The 27,919-nt window shown below is 43.4% G+C and overlaps 2 protein-coding genes across 4 annotated transcripts in view; both read left to right on the forward strand.

Annotated features, from left to right (window-relative positions):
- Positions 1-15,130, forward strand: part of LOC115208159 (ubiquitin carboxyl-terminal hydrolase 48) — a 30,911-nt gene extending 15,781 nt beyond the window's left edge. For all 3 annotated transcript variants that reach the window (XM_029776013.1, XM_029776011.1, XM_029776012.1), the window contains 15 exons: positions 6,834-7,034; positions 7,131-7,245; positions 7,436-7,578; positions 7,799-7,998; positions 8,317-8,439; positions 9,034-9,095; positions 9,203-9,313; positions 9,437-9,567; positions 9,687-9,793; positions 9,916-10,023; positions 10,220-10,402; positions 10,495-10,620; positions 10,796-10,844; positions 10,985-11,011; positions 13,678-15,130. In XM_029776013.1, the coding sequence (XP_029631873.1) occupies positions 6,834-7,034; positions 7,131-7,245; positions 7,436-7,578; positions 7,799-7,998; positions 8,317-8,439; positions 9,034-9,095; positions 9,203-9,313; positions 9,437-9,567; positions 9,687-9,793; positions 9,916-10,023; positions 10,220-10,402; positions 10,495-10,620; positions 10,796-10,844; positions 10,985-11,011; positions 13,678-13,700 (1,709 nt within the window). In that variant the 3' untranslated portion in view covers positions 13,701-15,130. The remainder of the gene's footprint in view (positions 1-6,833; positions 7,035-7,130; positions 7,246-7,435; positions 7,579-7,798; positions 7,999-8,316; positions 8,440-9,033; positions 9,096-9,202; positions 9,314-9,436; positions 9,568-9,686; positions 9,794-9,915; positions 10,024-10,219; positions 10,403-10,494; positions 10,621-10,795; positions 10,845-10,984; positions 11,012-13,677) is intronic.
- A 2,070-nt stretch (positions 15,131-17,200) lies between these two features.
- On the forward strand, positions 17,201-27,918 carry zbtb40 (zinc finger and BTB domain containing 40). The gene is made up of 13 exons (XM_029776014.1): positions 17,201-17,315; positions 17,990-18,152; positions 18,323-18,840; positions 18,979-19,094; positions 19,924-20,125; positions 20,337-20,735; positions 20,940-21,146; positions 21,310-21,474; positions 21,779-21,993; positions 22,855-23,014; positions 23,220-23,270; positions 26,709-26,929; positions 27,624-27,918. Exons 2-13 carry the CDS (start codon positions 18,004-18,006, stop codon positions 27,807-27,809), a joined length of 2,589 nt encoding a protein of 862 aa, XP_029631874.1. The 5' UTR covers positions 17,201-17,315; positions 17,990-18,003; the 3' UTR covers positions 27,810-27,918.
- Position 27,919: the final 1 nt, after the last annotated feature.

Raw genomic sequence — 27,919 nt, forward strand, 5'->3', positions numbered from 1 at the left:
TGAAATATCAAAATGAACTCTGAACCAACTATATTAATTTGGGGACATTTAGCTAGCTAGCTTGCTGTTGCTAGCTAATTTGTCCTGGGATGTAAACATTGGGTTGTTATTTTACCTGAAATGCACAAGGTCCTTTATTCCGACAATTAATCCACAGATAAAAGGGTAAACCGAGTTAATTTCTAGTCATCTCTCCTCCTTCAGGCTTCTTCATCTTCTTCTTTGTATGGCGGTGGCAACCAACTTTAAGGTGCATTACCACAACCGACTGGAGTGTGGACCTCAGTTCATCTTTCAATCACCCATGTGGGTATATGCTTCTATAAACCAATGAGGAGGCGGGACTTGCAGTGCGTTAAGCTTCACAAATAGAACCAAGTTCTATTTTAATGCCTGGCTACGCAGACGCTCGCGAGCAGTGTGGGTGCAATGATTGAATAACATGCATGTGTACATTTATTTTGCAGGGCATGCGTCTCGAGCGGTGTGGTCAGCATTTTAGTCACACAATTTTACTTGTAACTAGGATGTTTGGTGTAGTATTTCTCAAGTGAGAAAATTCACATGAAAACGAGTTTCTCGTTGAATGACAACAAACAGTTAATTGAGGAATCCCTACTGTTGATCACCGACGAAGGGGCGTAGACTTCGGCTACCAAAGGGTAGTGTGCACGAACAGCCGACAAAACCCTTGCCGAAGACCAAAACAAACAAAAGTCACACAATGTCATCATAATATATGCTCTAACCGTTTTGGATGGGAAGCATGCGGACGCCTTAAGTGATAACAAATGAGTACAAATCCACTTATTGTTTTCTGGCACATTCTTTTATTTTATGTTGTGTTTCATATAGCAGCCACGTTTGATTTATTTTTCAAGATAATGTGGGCAGACTTTAGTCTCGAAGACGGGTTTAATGTTTTTACTTTGAAAACAGTCCAGATCATCTAGGCCTAGACGATTTCCGAAACGACTAACAATACACCGAATTCATACATTTTCAGTCATTTAAATTAGGGCTGGGCGATATGACGATATATCGTGTGACGATAGACGTTTTTCTATCGTTTCATATTATGCTCTATCGTTTACTTAATTGTTGCAAATCACACTCTTTACGGCAATATTTTTTGGTCAATTAGACAACGTTTTGCGTGCGGTGTGGAAGGAAATTTGCAACACAAACAAACATGGAGAGTGAACGTGACACAGAGCACGGAGACACAGAGCTCGTACCTAAAAGAGGGGCTACTTCGGTCACATGGACGTGGTTTGGGTATGAAAAGTCTGACACGGACCAGAAGACCATCCTCTCCCAAATCTGCCGCAGGCCGGTCCCGACAACAGGCTCAAACACCACTAACCTCTTTTACCACCTACGCAAGGAACATGTGAAACAGTACGGAGAGTCTACAGATGAGACCCAAAAAAGTCAGGTGCTCAAAACAAACCCCTGACTCAGACATTACAAGAAGCTTTTGCCCGCGGCACACCATATTGCAAAGAATCACGAAGATGGAATGAGAACAGCTGCCTTTACAACCTACATCTGCAAAGACATGGCCCCAATTTACACGGTCGAGAAACAGGGGTTTCTTGAGTTGGTGCTAACACTCGACCCAAGGTACCAAATGCAAATTGATATGTGACACGTATTAATGCCAAAATAACATGCAAAACAGGCAAGCCCCCCCCCCCACCATTTTAAAAATATATATATATTTTAGGCTTATTTATTTTGTTTGCAACTATAGTTGGTGTTTTCTATTTACATTTTTAGATTGTATACATTCATTTTGTTACATGCTTAATTGAAAATTTGCACAAAGGTTCTAAATAAAATGAGAAATACTCATATTTTATTAAGTATCATTTTTATTTGTTGAGTATAATTCAAAATGTAATAAGAAATAAGCCTTTACATGTGGTCATTTTAGATAAACTATTTATTAATTGAATTTACTGAAAATGTGCTATATCGTGATATGTACAGTTATCGGGATAGGAGATTTTGGCCAAATTGCCCAGCCCTACTTTAAATTGTAAAGTCATGTCTTTCTAAACACAATACCACAACAAATGTTTCCAATCTGGAAGATAAGTTTGATCAAGTATTTAATAATTTTGCTGTGTATTTCGGGTTGGAATCAAGGCATTTGAATGTCCTGGAGGCCACCCAAATATGTCGTTGTGCAAACATTTTCGATCCCAGGGGGGAAAGCCACCCGGGTACACTTGCGAGATCTTACACTTCCAGTGTACATTCGAATCCCCCATGGGGTGCAGAAAAACTAGTTGAAATGTGGACTCGCATTTGTTGCGGTATTGTGTTGAGAAGAAAAGTGCAATCATCACCTTGAAAATGAAGATTATGGGCTCAATTCAATCCAACCCCCATTGCGGTATTTACGCAGTCGCTCTTTTTCCAATGTTCAAATTAACTCACAGATTAGTCTTGGGTACTGTATTAAAAACCTACAACTAATACAAGGGCGAGGTATGCTTTCACTTTTAGAAGTGTCAGGATGGGCTGAAATATTGTAAATAAAGGCTCAAAAGTAAAGAGATCTGTCCCATGTGGGATTAGAACACACAACCATTGAATTATGAGCCATCTGTTTTAGCAGACAGCGCCACCAACAAGTAAATACGAGTTGGCTCTGTGCAGGCCAGTGCAGTTCTTCCACACCGATCTCGACAAACCATTTCTTTATGGACCTCGCTTTATGCACAGGGTCATTGTCATGTTGAAACAGGAAAGGGCCTTCCTGAAACTGTTGCCACAAAGTTGGAAGCACAGAATGTCATTGTATGCTGTAACGTTAAGATTTCCCTTCACTGGAACTAAGGGGCCTAGCCTGAGCCATGAAAAACAGCCCCAGACCATTATTCCTCCTCCACTGAAACTTTACAGTTGGCACTATGCATTGCGGCAGGTAGCGTTCTCCTAGCATCTGCCAAACCCAGATTCGTCTGTCGGACTGCCAGATGGTGAAGCGTGATTCATCACCCAAGAGAACGTGTTTCCACTGCTCCAGAGTCCAATGGCGGTGAGCTTTACACCACTCCAGCTGAAGCTTGGCATTGTGCATGGTAATTTTAGGCTTGTGTGTGGCTGCTCGGCCATGCAAACCCATTTCATGAATCTCCCGACGAACAGTTCTTGTGCTGACGTTGCTTCCAGAGGCAGTTTAGAACTCGGTAGTGAGTGTTGCAACCGAGGACAGACTATTTTTACGCACTTCAACACTCAGTGGTTCTGTTCTGTGAGCTTGTATGGCCTACCACGTCACGGCTGAGCCGCTGTTGCTCCTAGACGTTAACACTTTTTTTTAACGGTTTGAGCTAGAGACAAGTGGTTTGCTTAATAGTAAAGGTGCAACCACGGACACGAAGCTTTGTTTGTTTCTATGGCAGAGGCTGTGTGGTACAGCTACGCCTAATCAGACTTGCCTGTGCTAATGGTTCTCACAGGTGAAGTAAAATGATACAAATGACTTTGCTTGTGATGCGCGCCCCTCAAATGATACTGTAACAGCCTGAGCGAACTGGACATGAAACAACGATACAGATGTAAACGTGCCTGCCATTCAATGTATTATCTTTGCTGCGCTGGTGCTCCCAAGTCAAAATTCCATGTGCATTCCACAGGTCATGTTTTATAAGTGAGTGTTACACAAATTTATCAAGATTAGGAAAGGTTTGTTCTCGGCACACCAGTTGAAAACCACCAGTGTTGGGGGAAGCTACTCTGAAAATATAGTTGACCAATTACTTTACACTGTAACAAGTTAAGCTACCGTAAAGCTACCCCTTAAGAAACATATACAGTGCTGTGAAAAAGTATTTGCCCCCTTCCTGATTTCTTATTCTTTAGCACATTTGTCACACTTAAATGTTTCAGATCATCAAACAAATTTTAATATTACACAAAGGTAAACACAAAATGCAGTTTTTAAGTGATAATTGTATTTAAGGGGAAAAAGCTATCCGAACCTTCATGGCCCTATGTGACAAAGTAATTGCCCCCCTTGTTAAATCATGAATTTACTGTGGTTAATCAAATTTTTTGGAAAGCTGAGTTCAATTTCACTAGCCACACCCAGGCCTGATTACTGCCAGACCTGTTGAATCAAGAAATCACTTAAATAGAAACTGTCTGACAAAGTGAAGTAGGCCAAAAGATCTCAAAAAGCAAGACATCATGCCGCGGTCCAAAGAAATTCAGGAACAGATGAGAAACAAAGTAATTGACATCTATCAGTCTGGAAAGGGTTACAAAGCCATTTCTAAAGTTTTGGGACTCCAGCGAACCACGGTGAGAGCCATTATCCACAAATGGAGAAAATTTGGAACAGTGGTGAACCTTCCCTGTAGCTCAGTTGGTAGAGCATGGTGTTTGCAACACCAGGGTTGTGGGTTCGATTCCCACAGGGGGCCAGCACAGAAAAAAATGTATGATATGTATGAAATTGTATGAAATGTATGCATTCACTACTGTAAGTCGCTCTGGATAAGAGCGTCTGCTAAATGACTAAAATGTAAATGTAATGTAAAATGTGGCCGACCTACCAAAATAACCCCAAGAGCGCAGCGACGACTCATCCAAGAGGTCACAAAAGAACCCACAACAACATCTAAAGAACTGCAGGCCTCACTTGCCTCAGTTAAGGTCAGTGTTCATGACTCAACCATAAGAAAGAGACTGGGCAAAAAATGGCATCCGTGGCAGAGTTCCAAGGTGAAAACCACTGCTGACCAAAAATAACATAAAGGCTCGTCTCACTTTTGGCAAAAAAAACGTCTTGATTTGATGATCCCCAAGACTTTTGGAAAAATATTCAGTGGATTGACGAGACAAAAGTTGAACTGTTTGGAAGGTGTGCGTCCCGTTACATCTGGTGTAAAAGTAACACAGCATTTCAGAAAAAGAACATCATACCAACAGTCAAATATGGTGGTGGTAGTGTGATAGTCTGGGGTTGCTTTGCTGCTTCAGGACCTGGACGACTTGCTGTGATTGATGGAACCATGAATTCTGCTCTCTACCAAAAAATCCTGAAGGAGAATGTCCAGCCATCAGTTCGTGACCTCAAGCTGAGGCGCACTTGGGTTCTGCAGCAGGACAATGATCCAAAACACACCAGCAAGTCCACCTCTGAATGGCTTAAAAATAACAAAATGAAGGTTTTGGAGATGCCTAGTCAAAGTCCGGACTTGAATCCGATTGAGATGCTGTGGCGTGATCTTAAAAAGGTGGTTCATGCTCGAAAACCCTCCAATGTGGCTGAATTAAAACAATTCTGCGAAGAAGAGTGGGCCAAAATTCCTCCACAGCGATGTGAAAGACTCATTGCCAGTTATCGCAAGCGCTTGATTGCAGTTGTTGCTGCTGAGGGTGGCACAACCAGTTATTAGGTTTAGGGGGCAATTACTTTTTCATATAGGGCCATGAAGGTTCGGACAGCTTTTTTCCCTTAAATAAAATCATCATTTAAAAACTGCATTTTGTGTTTACTTGTGTAATCTTTGTGTAATATTTAAATTTGTTTGATCTGAAACATTTAAGTGTGACAAATGTGCAAAAAAGAAATCATGAAGGGGGAAAATACTTTTTCACAGCACTGTAGTTTATTTAACTAAAGTTACTTTTAAAAAGTAGTTTACTATATCCAAACTGCTTTGGATTTTTTTTTTAATCAGACTACAAATTGCAAGAACAGGGTTCATATGTTTACAGAATGTAAAATTGTTTCAAGTAGGTCTGGTCTGGGTAGGTCTGATACAAAAAAATTAAGGAAATTCTTGCCTACTTCACCCATCTTTTGTTTTAACAAAAAAGTAGTTTGTAGTTCCAGTTGGTAGCTACATGGCAAAAAAATTAGTTAACTACTGAAAACACTACCTAGATTTGACTTTAGTTGAACTAACACCAAGCTACTGCAAAATGTAGTTAAATTACTAGTTGTACTACATGTAGTTCTCTACTCCAGCACTCCACTGCAGTAGACTTGTCAATATGAATGCTAGTTTTAATTTTAATTTAAAAAAATCGCATGTTATCAACACTAGCCAGCCTGTTGCTGGTTTGTTCACTATTGAAGGTTTACTTTTGTAAATCACTTTCCCTAAAATAAATAAGCTCAGCGAGTGGATTGATGAGCACTTCTTTTTGCTCTGCAGTCTGCACAGCTCCCGTGTGCAGTGCATCAACGTATGTACTTCTTGAGAATGAGAAGTTGTGACATGCAGGGAGCGTGGTGGGGCTTTGAAGACCAATCATATTGCTCAAATACAAATAACATGACTTTTCCGTGCGTTGTCTTCAATGGTTTTCAATGGCAGACTGTGACTGATCAGGTACATGTCGCTAAAACCGCATTATAAACTGGGCGGGTTGAGCCCTGAATGCTGATTGGCTGACAGCCATGGTATATCAGACCGAACACCATATGTACGACAAATCATTAATTTTTTTTCTGCTCTAATGATGATGGTAATCAGTTTATTATAGCAATAAGGCTCCTCGGGGTTTTGTGATATACCACGGCTAAGGGCTGTGTCCTGCCTATGAATAGCCCTTAGCCGTGGTATATTAGCCATATACCACACTTCCCCTCTGGCCTTAGTGCTTACACAACATATTTTGCAGATGTTATTTATGTGACAATTTTTATTTGATGTCGAACTGGAACGCAAAATGCGCTGAGAATTTACTGGTCCGGTCGGGCCAGTGAATGACGAAATCCACCAGCCTAACATGTTTTTGCTGGCCCGGGCCTGTGGGCCATTGTTAATGTCAGACCCTGCATGTTTGTGTTTCTCTTCCAGGCCAAGAGTATGAGTTTGTGCCTCTGGAGTGGCTGAAGAAATGGCTGGATGACTCGACGGTCACCAAAGAAATCGACAACGGCAACTTCCTGTGTTCTCACGGTAAACTGCACCCTGACAAGGTGGGGGAGGCCAAGAGGATCTCTGTCAAAGCTGCAGAGCTTCTCTTCGACAAATATGGAGGAGGACCCAGGCTAGATGGTAAGAGCCATTGCAATGGCTGACGTGCAGTGGATAATTCTCAGCTCCTCTCTGCAACCTCTGACCTCTTCTGTGTGTGTGACCCTGTGTGTCCAGGCTCAACTCTCTGTGAGGAATGTGTGGGGCAGAGATGCAGAGTGCTGCGGCTAAAGAACCAGCTGGCCGAGGATTACAAAGAAGTCACCAACCTTGTCAAGTGCCCGCCCAAAAGGTAACCGCTGACTCCCTCAGATTCATGGCAACATTTTGTGTCCGTAAAACGGTTGGTCAAAATAACCATAACTTTGTAAGTATGCAGAATGCACTTAATTAAAAACATTATAATAATAAAGTTTAATACTGCAGCTAGCAATTGTATCCTGTGCATGTGTGTGTTCTTACGTCTCACCCCTGTCCGACAGTGATGAGGGGTACTGGGCGGGCAAGACGTCTCTGCGGAGCTGGAGACAGTTGGCCTTGGAGCAGCTGGAGGAGGATGAGGAGGAGACCAAACACAGCAACGGCAAAACCAATGGAGAGGGACCAGAGATCACTGCTACTAAAGGTACACAAACCAGCAGAGATCACAAATCGTACAACTTGGAAAAGGACCAGTTATCACGATGACTGAAGGTGGAGTAGAGAACTCCACTATTATTATTAGAGTCAGGTGAGAAGTGGCATACGTTCCCCTCTTTGTGCAGAGATCATGAGGATTATTGCTGTCTGATTCTTGTCTTTATCAAAGCATTGCCCACTGTTTGACTATTGCTGTCTGTTTCCAGAGTACGGCCCGGAGAACCTGGACGGAGACGAGGAGGAAATGAAGACCTTCAACGAGGACATCCTCTGTCGGCACGGCGGTCTGAGTATCCTGGAGAGCGAGCGGCGGCTGGTGACTGAGGAGGTGTGGTCCAAACTGAGGGTGTACTTCCCCAAAGCCCCCCAGTTCACCCAGCTACAGGAGCCCTGTCAGCAGTGCCTGGTAAGAAGGGACGGACGGACGGATGTGGTGAGAGGGATTAGAGATACTGTATAAAAAAACATCTCTCCCTACTCTTGTCTTCTAGCCTTGTGAAGAAGAAAAAAAACAATTAATGGGCAGCAGATAGCCTAGCGGTTAAGAGCATTGTCACTAACCGCAAGTTCGCTGGTTAGAGCCGTCTAGGTGGAAATTCAGTTGTGCCCTTGAGCAAGGCACTTAACCCTAATTACTCCTGTAAGTCGCTCTGGATAAGAGTGTCTGCTAAATGACTAAAATGTGAATGTGTTAACTGTGTGATATCCCTGTGTTTTCTTGTAGAGGCTGGAGCGAGAGGGGAAGGAGAATGAAGCTCTGAACAGGATGATGGCATCAGAACAGAAGAGCTCCCTACTCAACCTCTTCCAGGAGAAGAACAGGCCCACACTCACCAAGTGGCCACAGGTAATAACAGTAGGTAGTACATGGCTAATAACAGGTAATAACTGCTAGTACACTGGTAATAAAATGGCCAACGACTGCTGGGACGCTGGTAATAAAATGGCCAACGACTGCTGGGACGCTGGTAATAAAATGGCCAATGACTGCTGGGACGCTGGTAATAAATCGGCCAACGACTGCTGGGACGCTGGTAATAAAATGGCCAACGACTGCTGGGACGCTGGTAATAAAATGGCCAACGACTGCTGGGACGCTGGTAATAAAATGGCCAACGACTGCTGGGACGCTGGTAATAAAACGGCCAACGACTGCTGGGACGCTGGTAATAAAACGGCCAACGACTGCTGGGACGCTGGTAATAAAACGGCCAACGACTGCTGGGACGCTGGTAATAAAACGGCCAACGACTGCTGGGACGCTGGTAATAAAACGGCCAACGACTGCTGGGACGCTGGTAATAAAACGGCCAACGACTGCTGGGACGCTGGTAATAAAACGGCTAACAATTCCTTCCTTCAATTCTTAGAGTAAATATACTATTGGGTGAACTGAATATATATGTTGTTGACATACTGATGAAACCCATCTTTCTTTTAGGAGACAGATATTCTCTACATAGTTCCTCTGTTTTTTGTGGACGAGTGGAGAAGGTTCATCAGGTAAGTCCTTTCCAAATCCAACAGTTTGGATGGTGAAGCAGTCCAAAAAAAGTCAGATGGCATGAATGACTCTCTCTCTGTCTCTGTCTTTCTGTGTCTGTCCATAGGAGGCCCACTAAGACCACCCCAGTGTCTAGCGTAGGGAACAGTTTGCTCCTATGTCCACATAGAGGCTTCATGTTCACCTTCGACTCCATGTTAAAGGGAGACGCCCAACAGTGAGTGACTTCACTGACCTCTGACCCCTCTTGACTCAAGTTGTTGTGTTGTATACAGCACTTCTCTGGTCTTTATCATCCATCCCTCCTGGTCTCATGTTGTGTGGTGTTCCCTCTGCACAGTATAGCTCTTCTCTGGCCCGACGAATGGGAGGTGATCAGCAGACACTTCCTGGTTGATCAGCCAATCTCCATCTGCCGGATCAGCGAGGCCACACCCAACGGCTCCAGTGTGGAGTACACCACCCAGCCTGGTGAGATTTGAGCCCACGTGATTTCCCCTTGACTGCGTGACTGTTGGTGATTTGATTCTTTGAGATCTCCAGAGGAACTCTTTGAATGGGTTGTGTGAGAGTTGTTTGTGTGTTTCCAGAGTTGTGTAGGGACTGCAGAGAAGGCTTCATTTTCCAGCAGCAGAGGGACATGAGAGAGTATGCACAAGCCACAGTCTACGTACGCAAGGTCATAGACGACAAGAGGGTGAGTCTCTTTCTCGCTCCCCCTTCTCCCTCTTTCTCTCTGTAGTAAATGGTTCTTGTCAGTGTAATATGTAAATGGTATGAATCTCCAGAGAAGAATACAACTCGTGTCTTCCTCTGTAGTTGAAGGATGCAGCTCCTGAGATGAATGTGAGCGGGTCGGAGGCAGAGGATGAGAGGGAGGAGCCTGTTGCTAAGGTGGATGGAGAGCGAGACCCTGATTTCAGCCAGGTAGGATACAAAGCGCTCGCCTCAGTTACACTTTTTATGGCTCATAAGTCTCTAAGAATCGAATGTTTGAGTAGTTTTGTGGAAACTCTAAGCCATTTACCAATAATGTAAAAGTGAGAAGCCCTTTAGAGGATGATTGACATGGAATATTGCCCAATGTTGCCCTTGCTTCCTGGTCACATGACCCTCTGTCCAGTCAGAGGACGGGGCAAAGCGTCAGAAGCTGAGTGACGGCACCGTCAGTGCTGCCGCAAGTCCCGCCCCCATGGCCAGTGGTGGCAAATCGGGGATCAGGAGGAGCACGAGGCACAGGAAGCTCCGGGGAGAGAAAGCACTCATCGTCTCAGCCAATCAGACGCTCAAGGAGCTGAAAATACAGGCGAGGGATTCATAATATATCCTCCTTTGCACCACACTGAATCTATTCATTCCTGATCCTAACTCTGGTGTGTTGTAATGGTCCTCCCTCAGATCATGCACGCCTTCTCCGTGGCCCCGTTTGATCAGAACCTGTCGATCGACGGCCGGTGTCTCACGGACGATTCTGCCACCCTCGGCAGCCTAGGAGTCATCCCAGAGAGCGTCATTTGTCTGAAGGTACAAACACTCCCCATTTTAGATTATGAACTTGAACTTTTTGTTGAAAGATGCGCCCGGCATTGGACAGATGGGTATCTAATGGGAAAGTGAAAACGTCATCACGTGATTAATGGAGACGATCAGCGAATGCAGTTGCTCATTCCTGAATCTGTGTTTTGTCTTTTTCTCTCAGGCTGATGAACCCATAGCAGATTTTGCAGCAATGGATGATGTTTATCAGGGTATGTTTATTTTCATCTCTTTCAATCATTTTTTTTTTCTCCCTTTTGTTCTTTCGTACACCCGGAAATTCCTTTTTCGCATTTGCCTATGAATAGAAAGATCCTATTTTCAAACAACTGTTTCTGTGTTCTCTTCTCAGTGTGTATGCCTGAAGAAGGATTTAAAGGTAAGGATATTTTCTGATATTATCATGCTTAGACAATGGTCGTGACTGAGTACCCATACTTGCGTCAACAGCTGATAATCAGGTATGGGGGTGTGCTACCGAAATTCACCAATAACCCGAAACAATAATCGCACACAACGCATTCTCAGTATGCGAAAATATAACTTTTTAGTATGTACAGTGGGGGAAAAAAGTATTTTATCCCCTGCTGATTTTGTACTTTTGCCCACTGATAAAGAAAGGATCAGTCTATAATTTTAATGGTAGGTTTATTTGAACAGTGAGAGACAGAATAACAACAAAAAAATCCAAAACGCATGTCAAAAATGTTATAAATTGATTTGCATTTTAATGAGGGAAATAAGTATTTGACCCCCTCTCAATCAGAAAGATTTCTGGCTCCCAGGTGTCTTTTATACAGGTAACGAGCTGAGATTAGGAGCACACTCTTAAAGGGAGTGCTCCTAACCGCAGCTTGTTACCTGTAAAAAAGACACCTGTCCACAGAAGCAATCAATCAATCAGATTCCAAACTCTCCACCATGGCCAAGACCAAAGAGCTCTCCAAGGATGTCAGGGACAAGATTGTAGACCTACACAAGGCTGGAATGGGCTACAAGACCATCGGCAAGCAGCTTGGTGAGAAGGTAACATTTGGTGCAATTATTCACAAATGGAAGAAACACAAAAGAACTGTCAATATCCCTCGGCCTGGGGCTCCATGCAAGATCTCACCTCGTGGGGTTGCAATGATCATGAGAACGGTGAGGAATCAGCCCAGAACTACACGGGAGGATCTTGTCAATGATCTCAAGGCAGCTGGGACCATAGTCATCAAGAAAACAATTGGTACCACACTACGCCGTGAAGGACTGAAATCCTGCAGCGCCCGCAAGGTCCCCCTGCTCAAGAATACATATACATGCCCGTCTGAAGTTTGCCAAAGAACATCTGAATGACTCAGAGGACAACTGGTGAAAGTGTCGTGGTCAGATGAGACCAAAATGGAGCTCTTTGGCATCAACTCACCTCGCCGTGTTTGGAGGAGGAGGAATGCTGCCTATGACCCCAAGAACACTATCTCCACCGTCAAACATGGAGGTGGAAACATTATGCTTTGGGGTGTTTTTCTGCTAAGGGGACAGGACAACTTCACCGCATCAAAGGGACGATGGACGGGGCCATGTAACGTCAAATCTTGGGTGAGAACATCCAGGGCATTGAAAATGGGTCGTGGATGGGTATTCCAGCATGACAATTACCCAAAACACATGGCCAAGGCAACAAAGGAGTGGCTCAAGAAGAAGCACATTAAGGTCCTGGAGTGGCCTAGCCAGTCTCCAGACCTTAATCCCATAGAAAATCTGTGGAGGGAGCTGAAGGTTCGAGTTGCCAAACGTCAGCCTCGAAACCTTAATGACTTGGAGAAGATCTGCAAAGAGGAGTGGGACAAAAAATCCCGCCTGAGATGTGTGCAAACCTGGTGGCCAACTACAAGAAACGTCTGACCTCTGTGATTGCCAACAAGGGTTTTGCCACCAAGTACTAAGTCATGTTTTGCAGAGGGGTCAAATACTTATTTCCCTCATTAAAATGCAAATCATTTTATAACATTTTTGACATGCGTTTTTCTGGATTTTTTTGTTGTTATTCTGTCTCTTACTGTTCAAATTAACCTACCATTAAAATTATAGACTGATCATTTCTTTGTCAGTGGGCAAACATACAAAATCAGCAGGGGATCAAATACTTTTTTCCCCCACTGTACATTGTCGAAAATAGTGTTTTAAATGCCTGGATGTTATTCTCATTTCGGCTTTTCATCTAGTAGATTTTGATGCACACTTTTCCACGATTCATTGGAAGAGGTGGGCTACGGGTGATAGGTGGCTTATCATAGGCCCTAAGTTCTCTTCATGTAGCCAAACAACATAACTAGGCTACTTAGCAGTCATTCTTATCTTGTTCCCAATGATCAGGGCTTTAGTTTATTATGTTGCTGTCCAGTGGTTCTGAATTTGCAATTCAACAGACTCCATATTTTTTTCCTTCTGTGCAATAGCCTTGATTTGAAACGTTTGTATGTACTAGGCTATTTTATTTCATATATATATATATATATATATGTGTGTGTATATGTTACAGCACTTTGATTTCACTAATAAATATGTTGAAATGGAACCAAATGATCTGTTTCTGTCTTCAGTCCTTTTTACAATAGGATAGATTGGCTATATGGGCTACGGTATAGGTCAAATGTGATAATCCTTCTCAGGCTTGTTATAGGTAGACTATTACACCTTCTTATTCTATTCAGAGTTTGGAGAAATGAATCTAATTGGCTATTATCAGGCTGGTTAATGCGATGCATATCTGTTGAATTTGGGAAAATCCACCTGCACTCGGCCCCGCCCCACCTGCTCAGCCAGTCAGGAGCCGCTACAGCGTTGCGGCCGTGGCATACTTTTTACTAAATAGTATGTGCTAAATAGTATGCGACGATGAGTACATAGTATGCAGTTTAAGTATGTGGTACGCTGGTATGGGTATTCGGACATGGTCAATGTCTACATGCTTGACCTGCAGTATGTGGAGCAATGTTAAATTTGACCAGATTTATTGATTGTATGTCAATGTTGGTAAAACATGCGTATGTATCCATTTAGGGACTGGGCTTCTTGGCCACTGAAGAGAACACAAGTCGCTGCCCTCGAAGCGGACTGAAGCTGGACAACAAGAATAAAATGCTTGAATTAGTGTCCATGAATGGGGGGAAAAAGTGCTTTAATTTTTTTCTTTTTTAAACTGTGACTATGTTGCAAACCCTTTCTTTATCACAAAAGTAGCGGCTGGCTTTTAATATTTAAAGACGTTTATGCATTCTCTGGGACTTTGTGGTCACGCTCCCTTTGCCCGGACTGTGAGTAGAAACGGGTCATTAGTTGAGTGGCATCTTCCAATATGGAGCCCAAACTTCTCTCTTCTGTCTGCTTCCGTAGGCTTCTGAGAGGATAGGCCCAGTCGTAGAAGGTGCCCATTTTATTTCAATTGTAGGACAAAATTTTCCTTGAATTTTACAAGAGAAATGTTTTTGTTCAATGGAAGCTTGTGGTCATATTTAAAGAATGCATAATACATATTTAAAGAATGCAAATGTTAAATATTGAAAATTGTAACTGTTTGGTGGTTAAACAACCTCAACAAAGTACTCCCTTGTGACATTTAGGAGAAGAAAATATGTATATTTCTTAAATGAGTAAAAAAAAAAAAGGAAATTTAGATTAGATTGTGCTGAAGTCAGAAACAGATGCAGGCCTTGGTGTGAGCTGTTCTTTTCTCTATTTCATATGGGCAATAAAGTTATGTTTTCTTCTAATTTGAATGTACAGATTCTCACACATTGTTTTGGACTTGTTTGTGCACTGTAGGAAAATACAATGGGCGGTTTCCCCGACACAGATTAAGCCTAATCCTTTGTCCTGGAAACCGCCCCTCTGACCACTGATATTGGATTAAGAAAGTATATACTCACATTTTGTAATTCATTCTCTAATATACACAGTAAACCAAGTCGATGTATTGTACTGCAGCTACAAGAGCGGATGATTGGTGTTTGTAGTTTTAGTACTACTATTTGCATAATTTGTTTTTGCAATTGAAGAAAAATTATTTCACTCTAATTTAAATTTCTCATAAGTGAATAAACATTGAGCGCAGTTGAGTTCTCCCTAAGCACTGATCTTGAAGTATTTGTGGCCAAAGAGGGTAAACTGGTCCCAGATCTGTGTCTTTTTAATGTAATGATTTAACGAAATGCCTTTTGGAGAATGCGCAGTTTGTAGGTCGAGCAGTGTGTCTGGAAATGGGTCTGTCAACAGAAGTGTATGGAAAGCTGATTCAAATTACATTCAATGTGGAGAATGATAGGCTACATTTGCATCTGTTGGCAATCAAGTAGGCTATTAATTTGTATGCCATAGCAGGCTACTGTAGCCTACCATTCGATACAATAAATATATTGAAATGACGATATCACTGGAGCCATTGCAAGTCAATTTGTGCCACTTGTGTAGCCTACCTGGAGCTGGCAAACGGATTTAATAAATAGCCTATAACTCAGTTTGTTGTTGTAGCCTTATTTGTTATTATGCCATTATTAATAGCCATATTTAGTTAATTAAGTTGGAAGTTATCAATTGGGATCATGGTCACAGCTCTATTGCAAATGTATCATTCTCCACATTCAATGTCTTTCATTGTGGAGTTTTCCCTGAAATTAGATGTTTGCCTTTCAGGGGCTATAGGCTAACGTTATCTGCATTTAGCTCAGCAAACCCATAGCAAAGTTGAATTGCAATTATAAACCCAGATTTTAGTCACTGTTCTCTTCTTTAATATCCTTCATGTTTAGAGGGAATGTTTTCCCATTTGTGGACCCAAACATACACACACATCAATGCCCTTTTTCAAAATGTCCTAAAGGTCTAATTTGTCCCCCTGCGTGATAAGTTTGGAAGCTGTTCACATGGGAAACCATCAGCCCAGGCTAAACATTTGTGTGATTTTTGAGAGTCCATCTATCAGTACTTGCATTGCATGTAAAATCTGTGGTTCAGGATTGTTTAGCTTGAGCTGAATAGGCAATATGTGTATTACATTTGTTTGGCAGGGGCAATGTACAACAATATAAGTCTCAGAATCTGAGAAGTGATCCATTGCACCAGATTTGGATGACAGCAAATTTAAATCTGCAGTCCCTGGGCAGGTGAACATACAGTATAAACATATAATGTACAAACAGATGCCAAGATGAACAGGCTATGTATCAGAATAATATGTAGACCTATCATTTAGGACCAACCATTGTGTTTCCAAAGGTAATTCAAAATGTACTTTATTGTCCCTAAGTGGAAATTTGTCTTGGACACAACTGCTGCATACAGTAACAATACAAACAAGGAAGTACATTCAACAACAAACATTGCAGGTGTCCCTATCATACATAGCCCATCAAATCACAGATGAACGAACACCTTCCTAATATTGAGTGGCACCCCCATTTGTTCTCAGAACAGCCTCAATTTGTAGGGTCATGGACTCTGCAGGGTGTCGAAAGTGTTTCACAGGGATGCTGGCCCATGTGGACTCCAATGCTTCCCACAGTTGACCAATAATTATCTTTCCGTAGAGGGGTCATTATAGTTTGTAGGCCAACGCTACAGTCGATTTTGTGAGAAGACCGATTTTTGGGATGTCTCATGGTCTAACAAACACCGCCGTAGCGCTGTCACCTTTCAGTGCAGGTGCGTAAGTGTTACGTATACGGATGTGGACGATTGAGACGCATCCAATGCAAAAAAAAAAATATAATATTTTAAATAGACGGATTCTTGTATTCTAATTAGATTGCCACGAGGAAGGAAGCAGACATCGACATTACGAGGTTAAGAAACGACAAAATAACACACTCAATCAAAACCGTCTAAACATGAGGTCCCCAGTGGCGTAGCGGTCTAAGGCACTGCATCTCAGTGCTAGAGGTGTCACTATAGACACCCTGGTTCGAATCCAGGTTGTATCCCAACCAGTTGTGATTAGGAGTCCCATAGGGTGGCGCACAATTGGCCAAGCGTCGTCTGGGTTTAAATGAGAATGTGTTCTTAAATGACTTGCTAGTTAAATAAAATAATTACAGAGTGCTGTTGACACGCCCACTTTCAGACACTCCACATATGCAGTTACCCATACCATAAATACTTTTGAGGAGATAGGAAACAGCATTGGAATCGTATTGACGCACATTGTGTGTTTCCCATGCTTCGTCAATGGACTGCGCGATGTATTCTGGGCGATTCTGGGAGCTCTCCTTCAAGGAGTGTATGGGAGTCAATTGGGCGATAGCTCAAAAACCCAACATAAACATCAATTTCGTCGACAAGAAGTACAACATGACAAATATTTTCCAATATGTGATAAAATTAACTTATCTCTGTAATATCGTAAAGCTTTGTAATCGTGACATTACATACTTTCGAGGAAATTAGGCAGGTTTCTCGACTCATACCCTGACTTGGAGACAGGATTGCGTGACGCAGCATGACAACGTGAACTCGATTGGTCGATAGTCTGCTGTGTGACGCGTTATACGTTCCATTCATTGCCCAATGGGATTCCTGTCTCCTTTTTTCTCTATACATACTTGCGAGCAATCGCCATTTCAAAATACCGAAGCTTTATTGCGCTGTTTAGTTTGTTCATCGATGGAGTTTAAATAAAGAGCCGGATTATTTGAATAACAGTCAAGGTAAAGAGAACGAGGAGTTGTTTTCTGCTCAGTTTATTTAGTAGTTGCTTATCGTTTCTATTCGACATTTCGCGACCTAATTCCACTGTCCTCAAAGCTAGCTTTTGATGCTAGCAGGGCTAGGTTCAGGTTGTAGCATGGTCTACATCAGAGTAAAAAACAAATGTTGGTGAGCTAATGTTAGTTAGCTACTTTTCTGTGTTTCTGCAATATTTTCACATCAGATTACTCTGAACGAGTAGGTAACTTTATCTAGTTACGTTACCTATTAGAAGTGATAGGCTATCCAGCTAGCAAGGTCATTTGCCATCTCCCTCGTTGCATAACATAGCGTACATCATTTTTATTGATGATTACATCACAACACTGCTTAGTTTTCCTCTACACATCAAATAAATTCCACAGGAGCTGATGATTTGATGCATAATTCCATGTGCCTTCTGCAATATGGATTCAAAAACAAGAACAGACTCTCCCCATCCCTGCCACACACACACCAGTACAGCGTGAAGGTTATTTCTTAAGGCTTTATTTGCAATAATCATGCTGTGTGGTTGTTTCATAAAACATGGGTCAAAAATATATTTCACCACTCTAAATCTCTAAATGACTAAAATGTAACCAAGATTGCCAGTCGCCATCACCATGTTTCCTCATTCCCCATACCTGTGCAGGTAGACTGATTGTGATGGAGCTGCCCAACTACAGCAGGCAGCTGATGCAGCAGCTCCGCGCCCTGAGGAAGGAGAGTCAGTTCTGTGACTGCTCTATTCTGGTGGGGGACACACCCCATCACGCCCACAAACTGGTGCTGGCTGCCTCCAGTCTGCTCTTTAGGTTGATCAATTAATCATTCATTTCAATCAAGCAGCTTTGTCGCCTATACTGTCCAATTAAATGGCACTGTCCTCAATTATGAAAAGTTCCTTGCCTACAGTACGCACATTGTAATTTATAAACAATGCGTAGCCTACATGCACCCACAACTTCCCTCTGTTCTGTCTCAGGTCTCTGCTGGAGGGCTCGGACAGCATCTCCATCGACACGGCTGTGGTGTCGTCCCAGGAGTTCTCCTGCCTGCTGGACATGGTGTACACCGGAAAGCTGCCCCCAGGGAAACACAACTTCACCCGCATCATTGCCGCCGCAGACAGCCTGCAGATGTTTGACGTAGCTGTGGGCTGCAAGAACATCCTCACCAACCTGATGAATCAGTCGACTACCACCACACACACTACACAACCAGCCTCACCTACCCCACCACCCGCCACCACCACCCAACCACAGCTCCAGAGCCAAGAGGCCGAGCACACAGCTTCCCCAGAGACAGCTGTCCCTAGCATGGGAGAGGGTGGTATGAAGATTGGCCCCTCTGGAGCCCAGGGGAAGGGAAAGGTGGAAGAGGCAAGTTTGGAGAGTGAAGTGACCACAGCAGCCACATGGAGCGAGCCAGTGAAAGAGGAGAGGAAAGAGAAGGATGGGCCACCATCTAAAAGAGCTCGCCTTCAACTTCCAGAGACCACAGGTGGGTTTCAATTCAAATGGGCTCTTTGCGGTGTTCCGTTTTGTTACTGTTATGTCCTGATTTATTTGTATCAATTCTGTTATGATGCTTCTGTGAGTCAGGTGACATGTCAACTAAGATTGTATTTCTTGGTTGCAGCTGATGTGGACCCCCTGTCCCAGGGAGGAGTCAAGATGGATACAGAGGTGGTGGATGTGCGGCAGTGGCTCAGAGCACTGCAGACCTGGGACGGCATCTCCACAGAGGAGAGACAGGTGAGACTTTGGATGGAGACAGTGCCCACTGGGCGCACTACATCATTTCAATGTGGATAATTGGGTAATATTTGATCGAGAGGTTGATTCATGAGATTACAACTATATTCACACACTCAAAAAGACAGCCAAAAGTCAGTTGAATTTCCAATGTGTTATCACTATGCTTTCAACCATCTAAAAGCATAACCAAATTCCAATGGAAAAATAATGTCCAATTTTTGGTTTAGTTGTCACCCAAATGTCTATCACTGTGCTTTCAACCATTTAAAAGCACAGCAAATTTTAAATGAGAATACAATGTCAGGTATTGAGTTTATTTATACAACAGATTAATGTGTTATCACCAGCAGGGCTTTGTTAAAACCCTGGATGGGAGACCAAAGAGTAGCAGTAGAAAAATCAAAACTCCAGTAGGAGGTGCTGCCCAGCCTGTTTTTTTTCTTCTGATAGTGGATATAACGTTGAAGATCTGACGTTGGTTTAAAGGTACAAATTCAACATATTTTTTACAAGGTTGGTCTATGTTGAAATTTGGTTACCATGGGTACATAATGCTGTGGTTGAAATCTAACCTTTAAAATAACAGTTTATGTTGATGACTATTTTCATATCCAAATGTATTTTCCACGTAGATTCCACGGCACAATACGTGGACAAACTACGTTGCAACAACGTTGATTCAACCAGTTTGTGCCCAGTGGGTGGTCTCTGCTATGACAGAATGCACAATTCAATGCAACACTCCATTCCTTAAAATGGTGAACAAGTCTTCCTCTACGACATTTACAGAATTATTCTCTCATGTATTGACCCTTACCTATCTCAGGTGATACTGTCCTGCAGTGAGGGGGATCCGGGGGGTCCTGCTGTGTTTCAGAGGCTCCAGAGCAGAGTGAAGGAGCAGAGGAGTCTCTCAGCCCAGACACTACTCACCCTGATGGGCCTGCTCAAGGAGTTTCATCCCAATCTGGCAACCCAGCTGCATGAGCACACTCAGCAAGGAGAGGACACCAGCCAGGGAGCTACAGGTACAGAGTAGGGGAAATACGGTCAATAGCATGGTTTCAAGCTTTAGCTAACATGTTTGGCAACACAACAACAATTGAGTTGACTACAGTGTGTGAGTGGGATCCATCCATCGCTCTTCTGTTGTTTTGGACTTCACTTCTCAGGCAACCGATTCATTATCAAATGGTAAATCAATTAGCCTACTCAATGATTTGTTGCATCGATCCCCAGGCTCCGAGGCTGAAGAGCCGGAGGAGCAGCCCCAGTCGCCCACTACTGCAAACGCAGACAGCGCCGAAGGGGAGGAAGAAGAAGAGGACGGTGAGAAAGAAGGAGAAGGGGAGAGGAAGACTAGATCCAGGGCTAAGCGCTCCTCCCCCTCTCGTCCGTACTTGTGTCGCTGGTGCAGTAAGGCCTTTGGTTTTAAGTGTCGTATGGTGGCCCACACCAAGCGCTGCACCATGTCCAAGGAAGCTAGGCTGCAGTGCCCTGAGTGCCCAGAGGAGCTGCCGACATCGCGGGCACTACAGCTCCACCGCAACAAGGCCCACCCAGAGTCCAAAGCCGCCAAGAAGAAACGGCCGCAGGTGTCCTGTGATATGTGTGGCAGGACCTTCGCTCACCCCTCAGGTGAGTTTGCCCGATCAGGGCTGGGAACGGATTGTGCTAGTGTAGAGGTTCTGCGTGGCAAAATACTTTGCATTGAAAGGGAAGGAGCTCACTATCTTACCCACTACGAATGTATAGCAGGCCTACCAGGTCTTAACCATTCTGCAGGAGCACCTGGTGTGTTATGTGTCTCCAGTTTCATTGACTGTGTTCGTATTGCGACAGGTATGCTGTACCACAAGCGCACAGAGCACTTTGAGGAGAAGCCGTTTGCGTGTGAGGAGTGCGGGGCCAAGTTTGGGGCCAACTCGTCTCTGAAGAACCACATGCGACTGCACACAGGAGAGAAGCCTTACCACTGCAAAAACTGTGACATGAGCTTTAGTGTGGCTGCCGCTCTGGCCTACCACACCAAGAAGAAACACTCCGAGGGTAGGACACACACACACACACACACACACACACACACACACTGAAGGTCACACACTAGCACCAGATTGAAGAGCTGTAACAGATCTCACATCTCAGGATTCACAAAACAATACCAATTCTCTCTCAAAAAAAAAATACACGTGTTTGTGTGGTTTGTTTTTAGGTAAGATGTATTCATGTCAGTACTGCGAGGCTCTGTTTGCCCAGTCCATTGAGCTGACGCGTCACGTGCGCACACACACCGGAGACAAGCCCTACGTATGCAGGGAGTGTGGCAAAGGCTTCAGCCAGGCCAACGGGCTCTCTGCTCACCTACAGACGTCTCACAGTGAGTATGATACTCCTGTTTATGCCCCTAAAATATATATATATATATTTCAAAGTGAATAGACACGACACCGAACACATTTTAGAAATCTCTCAACCTCACTTTCACCCTTCTCGCTCTCCCTCCCTCTCTCTCTCTTTTCATTTCCTCCACTCCTCCGCCCCTCTCCCTCCCTCTCTCTCCCTCCTTCTTTTCTTTTCCTCCACTCCTCCACCCCTCTCCCTCCCTCTTTTCTTTTCCTCCACTCCTCCGCCCCTCTCTCTCTCTCTCTTTTCTTTTCCTCCACTCCTCCGCCCCTCTCCAGAAATCTCTGAGCCTCATGACTGTCAGAAGTGTCGTCTCAGTTTCTCCACGCTGGAGGACCACAGGAAGCACATCCAGGAGTGTCACCCTAAGGAGTACCACCGGTGTCCTGAGTGCAACAAGATGTTCACCAACCCCGCCCTGCTGGAGAAACACATAGCCGTCCACGCTGGGGGCAAACCATTCAGCTGCAAGCTCTGCCAGAAGTCCTACCAGGTGAGAGAGAAGAGTATCCCTGTAAAACTGCTATTCTTGGCTTGAAGGGAGTTTCTGGTCTATGATAATGGGATTAAACATTTCTTTGAACTTGATAGCTCTGAAAGACTAATAGGCCTATAGCGTAAACACCTTTATATTCATCCTTTACTATCGAAGGATGAGTTGGTGGAGCATGGCGCTTGCAACGCCAGGATAGTGGGTTCGATTCCCAGGACCACCCATGCGTAAAATATATGCACGCTGTAAGTCGCTTTAGATAAAAGCGTCTGCTAAGTGGCGCGTATTATATTATTCACTGAGTGTACAAGACATTAGGAACACCTGCTCTTTCCATGACAGACTGACCAGTTGAAAGCCATGTTCCCTTATTGATGTCACTTGTTAAATCCACTTCAATCAGTGTAGATGAAGGGGAGGAGACAGGTTAAAGAAGGATTTTTAAGCATTGAGACAATTGAGACATGGATTGTGTATGTGTGTCATTCAAAGGGTGAATGGGCAAGACAAAAGATTTAAGTGCCTTTGAACGGGGTATGGTAATAGGTGCCAGGTGCACCGGTTTGCATCAAGAACTGCAACGCTGCTGGGTTTTTCACACTCAACAGTTTCCCGCGTGTATCAAGAATGGTCCACCACCCAAAGGACATCCAGCCAACTTGACACAACTTTGGGAAGCATTGGAGTCAACATGGGCCAGCATCCCTGTGGAACGCTTTTGACATCTTGTAGAGTCCATGCCCCGAAGAATTGAGGCTGTTCTGAGGACCAAAGTGTGGGGGGGGCGCAACTCAATGTTAGGAAGTTGTTAATGTTTTGTACACTCAGTGTATATTACTTACCATATCTCTCCGTCCACAGCAAATGTCGGGGCTGTGGTATCATAACCGTACCAACCACCCGGAAGTGTTTGCAGGTCAGACCCACCGGCAGCTCAAGTCTCTGCTGCAGTGCAGCGTGTGCTGCAAGTTCCTCCACAGTGCCAGTAGCCTGGCTAAGCACCAGAAGACAGAGCACACAGGTGAGGATGGCCAGGGAGAGACCCAAAAAATGCCCTGGCTTCCAGGCCTGTCCCCCCCCCCCCCCTCTTTTGCTTGGTTTGCCGTAATCGCAAAATGTCTTAATTTTTGATATTCTCAGATTAGTGTTGTGCATCCCTGTTGTAAGGAATATACTGTTCTTGTTTTCATTTGAAATAATATATTTGTATTTTGTGTCTCCTAAAGGCATGTTTGATTCTGACGGGCTGCTGTTGGGGAATCCGGACCTGCAATCAGGTAAGAGCTGCGATAATGTTATATTTCTATATACCATAGCACTCCTAATGTACAGTACCAGTCAAAAGTTTGGACACACCTACTCATTCCAGGGTTTGTCTTTATTTGTACTATTTTCTACATTGTAGAATAATAGTGAAGTCATCAAAACTATGAAATAACACGTATAGAATCATGTAGTAACCAAAACAGTATCAAACAAATCAAAATATATTTTATATTTGAGATTCTTCAAAGTAGCCATCCTTTGCCTTGATGACAGCTTTGCACACTCTTGGCACTCTCTCAACCAGCTTCATGAGGTAGTCACCTGGAATGCATTTGAATTAACAGGTGTGCCTTGTTAATTTGTGGAATTTCTTTCCTGCTTAATGCGTTTGAGCCAGTCATTTGTATTGTGACAAGGTAGGTTTAGTATACAGAAGATAGCTCTATTTCGTAAGAGACCAAGTCCGTATTATGGCAAGACCAGCTCAGATAAGCAAAGAGAAACGACAGTCCATCATTACTTTTAAGACATGAAGGTCAGTCAATGCGGAAAATTTCAAGAACTTTGAAAGTTTCTTCAAGTGCAGTCACAAAACCATCAAGCGCTATGATGAAACTGGCTCTCGTGAGGACCGCCACAGGAAAGAAAGACCCAAAGTTACCTTTCCAATCTACTATGCTTAATAATGAGCACAATCAATGCAACTGGGCCGGATAACCTTCCTGCAAGATGCAGGATAGTACTTGTGTCACTGCTAAAATGCTAACGCATATTGTAAACCTTTCTATTAGTGGTTTATTTCCCAAGGATCTCTAAACAGCCCGGGTGTTTCCACTCCACAAGAAGAGCTGTAAAACAAATGTAGGAAACTACAGGCCTGTGTCAATCCTCAGCACCTTATCCAACGTTGTTGAGATATTTTGTTTTTAATCAACTTGAGGGATACCTTCTTTATGGGATACCTTCACAAACTTCTTTATGAACTACAATCTGGCTTTAGAACAGCTCATTCCACTGATACTTGCCTTATCCACCTTTTTGACCACATTAAGCAGAAAAGTGAGAAGGGGGACTATACAGGTATGGTCATGTTAGACTTGCAGAAAGCTTTTGACACTGTGGACCATGATATTCTCCTGATGAAACTGAAATGCATGGGTCTAAATTATGAAGCAGTGAATTGGTTTAGGTCTTATCTGACCAACAGAACTCATATGTAATGTTGGTGATGTTCTGTCAGAGGTCAAAGAAATATCCTGTGGAGTACCGCAGGGATCTATTTTAGGGCCTCTCTTATTTCTTATATACGTTAATGATGTGCCAGATACAGTAAAGTGCAAACTCTTGCTTTATGCTGATGATTCAGCCATACTGGTGTCAGGGAAGGATATAGGTTACATAGAGGAGACCCTAAGGAAGGAATTGCATTTTGTTAGAGATTGGTTGTCTGACAACAAATTGTCACTATATTTGGGAAAAACTGAATCGATTTTGTTTGGAACAAAACGTAGATTGCTTAGGGCTGACAAGATAACGGTAAACTGTGCAGTCAAGGAGATTGAATCTAAAACAAGTATCTTATCTTGGTGTCCCTAGATCAATCCCTTTCTGGAGACCTGATTGCTACTAAAATTATTTCTAAAATGGCAAACAAATTGACATTTTTATATCGTAACACTAGATATTTTAACATTTAAGTTAAGAAACTGCTTGTCTCAACCTTGATTCAGTGTCATTTTGATTATGCCTGCTCTGCTTGGTATAGTGGGCTATCAAAAAAGCTGAAAAAGAGAATGCAGGTCATGCAAAATAATGTTAGCAGGTATATGCTGAATGTCCCCCCTAGGACCCACATAGGGGTACAGGAGTTCTGGGAGGTGGGCTTGTTGCCTTTGGAGTCCAGAGTGGACCAACTTAAACGTAATCATATGTTTGACATCTTAAATGATCGTGCCCCAGGTTACATGAAAAACCACATTGATATGGTCTATAACCAACAAGATCACAATACCAGAGTTAGCGTTGTCTTGTAAAATTCCAAGAGTAAACAGTAGTGCGAGGAGCACATTTTTCCATGCAGTCATTTGTCTATGGAATAGCCTTCCCTTGGAGATCAAGCAAATAAAAAGTAAAAATAGCTTTAAAAACAGGCAATGGTTTTCATTTGGACAAGGTTGTCTAAGTAAGAGAAACCACTCCACTGCCCCTTGTGCCCCCTACTGCTGGTCAGGTGTATTATTTGAATGATCTGTATGATGTGCAATTAATAGATTAATTGTGAAATGAATATTGTTGATTTTTAAGGTTAGGGAGAAGTACAGAGAATAGTGCCACTTTTTAGGTTGTCAATATAAATGAATGTATTCATGGTTGTTTGTAATTTTGTCTTGTCTTTTAATCATTATATGTGTTATTGTTTTTACCATCGAGGACCACTTTGGAAACAAGCATTTTAATTAATACTTTCAAGTGATGTCCTCTGGGTCCACATTGTACATTTTGTTGTATTAGTCTGTTGCCCAAAATAAATTCAATTCAACATCAACTGTTCAGAGGAGACTGCATGAATCAGGCCTTCATGGTCAAATTGCTGCAAAGAATCCACTACTAAAGGACACCAATAAGAAGAAGAGACTTGCTTGGGCCAAGAAACACGAGCAATGGACATTAGACCGGTGGAAATCTGTCTTTTGGTCTGATGAGTCCAAATTTGAGATTTTTGTTTCCAACCGCCGTGTCTTTGTGAGACGCAGAGTAGGTGAACGGATGATCTACATGTGGTTCCCACGTGAAGCATGGAGGAGGAGGTGTGATGGTGTGGGGGTGCATTGCTGGTGACACTGTCAGTGATTTATTTAGAATTCAAGGCACACTTAACCAGCATGGCTACCACAGCATTCTGCAGCGATACGCCATCCCATCTGTGGGACTATCATTTGTTTTTCAACAGGACAATGACCCAATACACACCTCCAGGCTGTGTAAGACCTATTTGACCAAGAAGGAGAGTGATGGAATGCTGCACCTGGCCTCCACAATCACCCGACCTCAAGTTAGACCGCATAGTGAAGGTCCAACAAGTGCTCAGCAAATGTGGAAACTCCTTCAAGACTGTTGGAAAAGCATTCCATGTGACTACCTCATTAAGCTGGTTGAGAGAATGTCAAGAGTATGCAAAGCTGTCATCAAGGCAAAGGGTGGCTATTTTGAAGAATCTAAAATGTGTTTTGATTTAACACTTTTTTGGTTACTAGAGGATTCCATATGTTAGTTCATAGTTTTGATGTCTTCACTATTATTCTACAATGTAGAAAATAGTAAAATAATATATATATATATTGAATGAGTGTCCAAACTTTTGACTGGTACTGTACATAACAATACATTCTTTCTGTCTGTGTCTGCTCTGCGTACATGTGTATTGATCTCCTGTATTTTCCCATACCCAGACTCGTCAGTGGTGAAGTGCCTGTACTGTCCTGGTCTGTTCCCCAGCGAGGCTGAGATGCAGGCGCATGCCAGCACTGAGCATTTCAGCCAAGAGGGGGCAGCGTTCGGTTGTTCTCTCTGCCCGCTGGTCTGCCCCTCCCAGCTTCAGCTCCAGGAGCACTTCCTTTCCTGCCACATAGGTACAATAGAGGAGCAGGAGCAGGCCTCCACCTCTCAGACGGTAAGGATGCGTCCTAAGTCAACCCCTACACCCTACCCCTTATCCAATCGCTTCCCTACACTCAGTGAATATGTGTAATGGCTCCATCTTGCCCTCAGATTTTTAATTTTTTTTAAATTTAACCTTTATTTAACCAGGCAAGTCAGTTAAGAGCAAATTCTTATTTACAATGACGGCCTAACCCGGCCAAACCTGGACGACGCTGGGACAATTGTGCGCCGCGTTATGGGTCTCCCAATCACGGCCGGTTGTGATACGGCCTGGAATCAAACCAGGGTCTGTAATGCACTGAGATGCAGTGCCTTAGACCGCTGCGTCACTGATAGACCAAGGACTCTATTCAATCTGCATCGCGGAAGTTCAGCTTTACAGCGTGATTGAAATTCAACGGCAATGTTCCTGCTTAAGCAGAGACTGCATTCACGGTAAACACTGCATATGTCGGCTCAATCGGGAATGTCCTTTACATTTCTATTGCGTTATCTGTAACGCGTAATTGAATAGAGCCCTTAGTGTAATTTTCACCATATTGCTTACACCTATTCAATCTCAAAAAGGGAGTAGGGGTTGGGATGACGGGTGGTTTTGGGCTCTAGGCTCTCCTGTATTTAGTCTCTTATCTCATACAGTATATCTATGTTAGTAACTATGGCAAGTGAGTGAAATGGGATTGACATGTCATTCCTCCTATCAGGTGATTGAGACCGAGGAGGACCCTGCTGGCGTGGCGGGACAAGTGATCTCTGTGGACCAATCCCAGCAGGTGTATGTTGCCCTGGGAGACGCAGAGGACGGTCACTCCAGCACAGAGGTGATGGCGGTCAGCATGGAGGATTTGTTGAACGGAACCGTCACTTTCATCTGTGGGGAGGGCCAGTGACCCCTAACCTCCGACCACTGGTCTCTACTTCCTGGTGAAGTATGAACTGTCCTAGCATCAGTGGGCAGCTTGGAATGAATAAAACTAACTTATGCTACACCAAGGGACAC

Source organism: Salmo trutta, chromosome 14, assembly GCF_901001165.1.
Source record: "Salmo trutta chromosome 14, fSalTru1.1, whole genome shotgun sequence".
Lineage (NCBI taxonomy): Eukaryota > Metazoa > Chordata > Actinopteri > Salmoniformes > Salmonidae > Salmo > Salmo trutta.